The sequence below is a fragment of the Pagrus major genome, chromosome 13, assembly GCF_040436345.1.
Source record: "Pagrus major chromosome 13, Pma_NU_1.0".
NCBI classification, from domain to species: domain Eukaryota; kingdom Metazoa; phylum Chordata; class Actinopteri; order Spariformes; family Sparidae; genus Pagrus; species Pagrus major.
Window position 1 is genome coordinate 22,992,479 of NC_133227.1, and position 7,417 is coordinate 22,999,895.

The following is a 7,417-nucleotide window of genomic DNA, read 5'->3' on the forward strand; positions in this document are numbered from 1 at the left end:
GGTTTATGTAACTGCAATCATTTCACTCATAAAGATATAACTGCTTTAGTTATATTACAGGTAAAATGCGCCATATTCCTCATAAACTTACAGCATTTTGGATTGAATTATCTCATTAAAGTGATCAATTCAAACCTTTAACTAGTAACAAAACCAATGCTGGTACATAAAGTCTATCTAACATGTATTTATAAATGTACTGGTCAGTACATTTCAAGTATCTTACATCTACTTGATGGATATTTGTATTAATCTAAATAAATATAACAAATACAAAAACCATCTGAATCACATTATATGATCTTAATTGCTCTGTAAATAACATACCTGAACTACTTAAACCAATATTTTTACAACTGTTGGTGTGTAAGTAACTTTTTGAGGCGGGAAATATGAACATGACTCATGTATTGTAGCTTAGCATCGTTAGCTAACTTAGCTACTGCGGATTAGCCGTGCAGTCTAACAGGTGAATAACGTCAATAAAACTTTAACAGCAGCGGATAAAATCGACAGTGAAGATGAAGTAAAGGCTGAGTAGTTGGCTAAATGCTGCTTGAAGCTTCGTGAAGATGACAACGTGGTAATGAAGTATAAAACAGATAATAAGGGGAACAATTAGCGAAGGAAGGAATAAAAACGCTGCGTCACAGCCGCTGGAACAGGTCGACGCCATCTTGTGAAGTAACAACAACGAGCGCACCAAACTACAGCAAGAAAACAACGATTTTATCTTCATCATCACATGCTGACAGCAACAACACAAAGAAACAAACTTACTTTCTCCTCATGTGCCAGGAGCAGAGTTTAATGTCCATCCGCATCATCGACCACCGTCTTCCTCAGGTAATTACAACAACATGTCGGCTACCAGCAGAGGGCGCTACAGGCTCTCTGACAACACTGAGCAACAGTTGTATCTAATGTGAGGACAGTTTCACTTAAAAATGCCGTTTTTGTTTGTATTTTTATCTGCTTGCTTTTATCCAAAAGAACCCAAATGAGTTTAGATTTGTTATGATATGAACCACGTAAAATAAAGTCACATTTTGTCCTTTTTACTGTTCACACGGGAAATGTAAGTCTCTGTCTCACCTCAGCACTGATACCTGCTGCATAGCTGTCTGCCGTCTGCTCTGTAGACTCTGTGGAGCTGAAACACATCATGACCAGGGGTGGACTGGGACAAAAACTCAGCCCTGGCATTTTCTGTCCAGACCAGCCCACTACATTATCAGCGGACACCATTAATCAACCAATCAATCTTTGTTACCTCTACCAGTTGGGTGGAGGGGGGAGAAAGAGCGAGAGAGACAGAGAGACAGAGACAGGGAGATAAGGACAAACAGAGACAATAATAACAAAATATCCTGACAAATAATCTAAATAGAAACATATTACAGACAGTAGCAGCATTAGAGCTGGAACTCATTTGTATTAACGGTGACTCAGTCATTATGAAACCATAAATAGAGAATTGAAAAAAATAAAATAAAATCTATAGCTGTGTGAAAAAGTCTAAGAATTACAGGTCTGAACAGATATGCATTATCATATACGCGTATGTGCACAAGTATGTATTGCCCTACTTCCTCGTCCGCAGCCAGCCAGCTCCACTCCTCACCAAATTCGTGACCCGCAAGAAACAGCAAACAGAACTTGTACTCAGTATCTGTGTACTGACAAGTATATGTAGCCAAGTAGCCTTTTTGTGACGTGGTGACACCTTTAGTACAAACTGCAAAACCTTGTTAATAACCTGCAAAAGCATGTCACATGCTCAAAATAGAGGTCATTCCTCAAAACCAAGTATTCATATCAATGAAAGTGTGTGTGTCATAAAAAAAAGTCCTGACACCATCATTTATGAACAAGATAGTCAAATGGCTTTGTCGTGTTTTCATTAGGACACTTTACTAGTGTTTCCCAGTGCAAAAAAGCCAGATCTTTGTGACCTGAAAATGCTCAAGATAACACTATACACAGCCATTTGAAAACTACAGCAAAAGTAACACATTTACACACAAATTAAAGTTACACACAAATTATACCTATTAGATAGTTATCACTTCAGTGAACAATAAATGAATTAAAAGATTACAATAAATAAACCAGGTGCATGTACAGTGAATTTGGTCAATATCACTCCTTGCAATAAGGACTTACAGGGTGCAGTCACTTTTCGGCAGGCCCTGCCGAAAAGTGACTGCACCCTGTAACTCTGGATTGGGAGGGGTTACATTCTCTGTCTTTTCAGCATTAATAGTAGAGGAAACCAGGTGCATGTACAGTGAATTTGGTCAATATCACTCCTTGCAATAAGGACTTACAGGGTGCAGTCACTTTTCGGAAGGGCATGCCGAAAAGTGACTGCACCCTGTAACTCTGGATTGGGAGGGGTTACATTCTCTGTCTTTTCAGCATTAATAGTAGAGGAAACCAGGTGCATGTACAGTGAATTTGGTCAATATCACTCCTTGCAATCCAGAGTTACAGGGTGCAGTCACTTTTCGGAAGGGCATGCCGAAAAGTGACTGCACCCTGTAACTCTGGATTGGGAGGGGTTACATTCTCTGTCTTTTCAGCATTAATAGTAGAGGAAACCAGGTGCATGTACAGTGAATTTGGTCAATATCACTCCTTGCAATCCAGAGTTACAGGGTGCAGTCACTTTTCGGAAGGGCATGCCGAAAAGTGACTGCACCCTGTAACTCTGGATTGGGAGGGGTTACATTCTCTGTCTTTTCAGCATTAATAGTAGAGGAAACCAGGTGCATGTACAGTGAATTTGGTCAATATCACTCCTTGCAATCCAGAGTTACAGGGTGCAGTCACTTTTCGGCAGGCCCTGCCGAAAAGTGACTGCACCCTGTAAGTTTATTTCATTAAAGTTTAAGTTTATTTCATTAAAGAAGAACAAAGGATGACACTGAAGGAGTTTCTAGATGATTAACGTGTTTTTGCTCTTCATTTGACTGACTTCGGACAGAGTTTGATTTACCAACTGGCTCCGCTGGTGGTAGTGCTCTCTTGCCTTTGATCTGATTGGTTGAATTTACCCTGAGTTAGCCGGTGATAGACGAGAGGGGTTCGTTCAATCACCCGCCAAGTATTTATGTTTTTAAAGGGCCTGCCCCTTTGTCAAACAGTTTCTGGTAATGACTTTCCAGATTGTTCTGTGTAACAAACCATCTGGTGCATCAGGCAACAAAGTTTCGCCCTTCATTGGGTTTTTAAATACAGACAGAAGCAGAGCTTTGACTGCTGAGTGGTGAGAGGACAATCACCTTCAATGTGCCGACAGAGCTCAGGAAGTTTCAACCTTTAAAAAGTGGAAGAAACATGAACTGTAAATATGTATTTCTTTCTCCTTGTTTATCTTTGTGGCCATTTCATACGTTTTTTTTTTATACTTTTCCTATGATTTAAGACACCTTCTGTTTTAAACAATAACCAGAGACAAAGTAGGCTTTGAGAGACGTCTGTTTTAATTAGAGCAGAACACTAATACAACAGCTGTTATCAGTACGGTATTCAGCACAAAACATAGACAAATATTTAAATAGATGATAAATGTTAAACATTCAATAGAAAATAGGGTTGTTTTTTTATTATCTGAGTGCAGTAATAATTGTTTTTGATTCTAACTCCAAAAACAAAAATAACCAAATGAATCACAAATCCTATGTATGAGTTTACTTTATTGTTTTATAAAAAAATAAAAATAAGAAGTGAAAAATGCACAACAGGTGAGAGGCAGTGGACAGCACAATAAAGGTGCGTTGTGTACAGGTGAGGCACAGCAGGCTGAAAACAAGGTGAGCTCTGATTGGTCGTCACATGTAGATGTCCTCTACATCTACAGACATCTGCTGTGTGATTGGTGTTTTCATTGGAACGACACGATTACAGACAACTGTAGAGAGAAGAAAAAGTTAGCATCTGTCAGTTTGTGTGTGTGTGTGTTTGTGTGTGTGTGTTTGTGTGGGTGTGTGTTACCATAATGAGACTCCTCCTCTTTCTCCTGCTTCTCTGCGTCCTTTGTCTCGTTGCCGCGGTTACCCTGCATCACCACATAAACATTTTCCGCCGGCTGATCTAAAACAGAAGAGCAGATTATAATCCAATGATTTTATATTAAAGTGAATCTGTTGAGATTTTCTGATTTTTTCCTGATTGGCTGTTGTACCTGTGGTCGTCTGGCTCCTCCTCCTCCTCATGAGGATGAAGAACATGATGAAGAACAGCAGCAAGAGGAAGCAGCAGATCAACACAGACACAAACACAGTGCTGGTGCTGGTGCTGGTGCTGGTGCTGGTGCTGGTGCTGCTGCTGCTGCTGGTGCTGGTGCTGTTGCTGCTGCCGCTGCTGCCACCTGCTGACAGACAGACAGACAGACAGTGTTTCTGATTCTCAGCAGTAGAGTATGTGAAAGGTTTGATATCTTTTAAAAGCATCAGCGAGGAAACATCAGAGCTGAGTCCAACTTCATTTGTAAAAAGCATCTTTGTCAAAATGTATTTAAAGTATATAAAATGAAACACAACAACAATGTATCTGCATTGGATTTTAGACTTTGGAAAACATTTGAACCATTAACTCGTTGCTTACTATGACGTTTATAGCTGCGTGTCTATCGGCTCTTTATTAGTCATTATAATGAACGTATTGCCTTTTTCTGCATGACCATATTCTACAACTACCAGGTCAGCAACTTAAGAGTTTTCCCTGAATAACATCCTAATTACTTCTAATTAATGGTAAGTTGTTATACATAAATTACAATCTTAATATTCTTTGCTCAGTGTGGGTATCAGTATTGTAATTCACGTTGAAAAACATCCGTACTTACTATCAAGAAGCAGAAATTAGGAGGTTAAAGAGGAAAACCTCACAGTTTAAGGAACAGTTCACCAGAGGTGGGTAGCAAAGCTTGATTTATGCTTCTGTGTTGAATCCAGCCGGCGAAACCTCTGCTCCACTAACCCTGACAAGTTAGACTTTCTTTTTTTTAAGTTATTCACTACTCAAGTAACTTCTTCAGTCAGTACTTTTGTACTCAAATAGTTCAAGTTCGAGTAGTTCAAGTAGCATTCATCCTCATGCTGATATAAAGTCAGGTGAGGGTTCATAGTCCACAAACCATTTCTGGAGCTTCACAGCAAAACAGTGTTGCAGCGTTCTCCTAAACAACTGTAGCTTCCCAAGTTTCCCAAATTGATTGGAAAAGACATTATGTACATTCTTTAAAGGATATGCACAGATTTGGGAAAAGTTTCGAAAAAAATCAATAAACTCATTTAAAAAACAGGATGAATGCATCCTGTTTTTATTCAGACCTGAGTGAGGAAAAAAGATAAAGTTTTGGACTTCAACGCATCACTCTTGGACTTCTAAAGTTTGGACATTTGAACCAATGTTGTTGGGAGCATCATCCTCCAATCTGCTTCCTGTTGTAGATCTCACTGCTGAAACTCAGGGTCTTTTAATAAAAAAAAATAGATGTGCAAACTTCAGCCTTCTTGCACGAACTTCAAAATATTTTAATAATATTTTCTCACCTGTCTCAACGGTCAAATCAAAGTGCTGTTTGTTATCATTGAACCATCCAGGGATTTCCACCCTACATCCGTACCGTCCAGCGTCTGAATCTGTGACGTTCAGTATCGTCAGAGAAACATCTCCTTTAGCCAGTCGTCCCAGTAACTGATACCTGCTGGAAGCTCTGGTTCCTTCTATCACTTTACAACCGTCTGTGGCGATGAGCTGGTTGTAACAGCCTGATAGTGGTAGGTCTCCTCGACCCCAGCAGACTGACAGCGCTCCGTAGTACTTGAAGTTGTATGTACATGGCAGAGTGGCGTTCTGACCGGTTTGACCAACAACGCTTTTGCTGCTGGATTCACTGACTGTAGAGAAAACGAGAACAAACAAGTAAATTAACTTCAGGTTTGGTCAGCATCTAAAATCTGCTTGTTACTGAAACTATCTCAACTGTCAGATTGATGTATCACCTGTTTCAAATTGTTCTGTTACTGTTTTACTTTTTCTAAATTGTTTCTTTTTATCTGTTTTACTGACAGATGACTTTATTGTGTCTTTTTGTAGATTAGATTAGATTAGATAGACATTATTTATCCCACAACGGGGAAATTCACTTGTTACAACAGCTCAAGATGCAGGAAAAAGAGTCAGACAAATACGAAAATAAATAGAAAAAAATAAGATATTTACAAAAAACAAACAAGTGAGTGGAAAGTGACTGTTCAGGTAGTGCTTGAGTTAAACAGTCTGATGGCTGTGGGGATGAATGATCTGCGGTAGCGCTCCGTCTTACACAGTGGGTGTGAGAGTCTGCTGCTGTCCATGATTGACGTCAGCTTGGCTAACATCCTCCTCTCACCCACCACCTCAATTTTTGCAACTCGCCTTTTGCTGAGTTGCAACTCAAGACAATAAAAACTGAACCGATGATGAGCTACTAAAACCCACAACATGTTGGTTTGGGTCATTCATCAGACCACTGAAACGCCTTCAGAGCGTGCAGAGCCTATTATTATCAGATGATCTGTTTATGTCGGCCTGCAACATCTTTTTCTCAGAGTAACATCTATTATGTTACTCTGAGAAAAAGATGTTTGGTCTCATGTGACAGCTGAATGTGATGAGCTCATTAACTGCGACAAATGATTTTCCTTAGTACATAACTAATTATAACAAAATATATAATACTGAAAATGAAAACTGGGCTGCAGGAGAAGTGAAATGAAAATAAAAAGTTCAAAAACTCCAAAAGAAAATTGGTATGGAGGGAAAATTTGTTGATGAGAACAAGAAAGACATTATTGTCAGTAACAGCAAAGTAGTAACTGTTGTTTTTCTCCTCAATTCAACTTAACTTTATTTATATTGCACTTTACAAACAAGCATGTAAAACAAAACAAAGACAGGAGGCCAACGGGTCAGTGACAAATGAGGGTTTGCATTATGAGCAATTCAAAAATGTTTAAAAAAATTGTTTTAAAAGCTTGCATCAGGTTTGCTAAAATGTATATTTTGTATTTATGTTGGTTTCATGTAATTTGAAATAGCATTTTAACTATTTTTTACGAAAGGTAAGACTGATTGCCCCTGAATATGTCAAGTGGTGTAACCACAACAAAAGGAGAAATATTAAATATTTCTTTCCACCTAGAGTGTATGCAAGTGTACTTATAAAAACAGTTACTTAATTTTAAAATATCACATGAAAATAGATTTTAATAAGGATTATTTTAAATTACAATTGTATGCGTTTTGGTAATATAGAGCAGTACAAATGCTGAAAACACTGTTTTCTTAATAATATTTGACAAATTATGTATAAACTGTTAAAAAATATGTTAATACATTGCAATAGAGGATTACATCTTATTTG

At 38.4% G+C, this 7,417-nt stretch overlaps 1 protein-coding gene across 1 annotated transcript; it reads right to left on the reverse strand.

Moving 5' to 3' along the window:
* Positions 1–4,137: 4,137 nt before the first annotated feature.
* Positions 4,138–6,368, reverse strand: LOC141006663 (hepatitis A virus cellular receptor 1 homolog). Its single transcript, XM_073478889.1, has 4 exons — positions 6,338–6,368; positions 5,562–5,909; positions 4,190–4,375; positions 4,138–4,148 (listed from the first exon to the last, which is right to left on the reverse strand). The coding sequence occupies exons 1-4, from the start codon at positions 6,366–6,368 to the stop codon at positions 4,138–4,140; spliced, it is 576 nt and encodes a 191-aa protein (XP_073334990.1).
* Between the last annotated feature and the right edge of the window lie 1,049 nt (positions 6,369–7,417).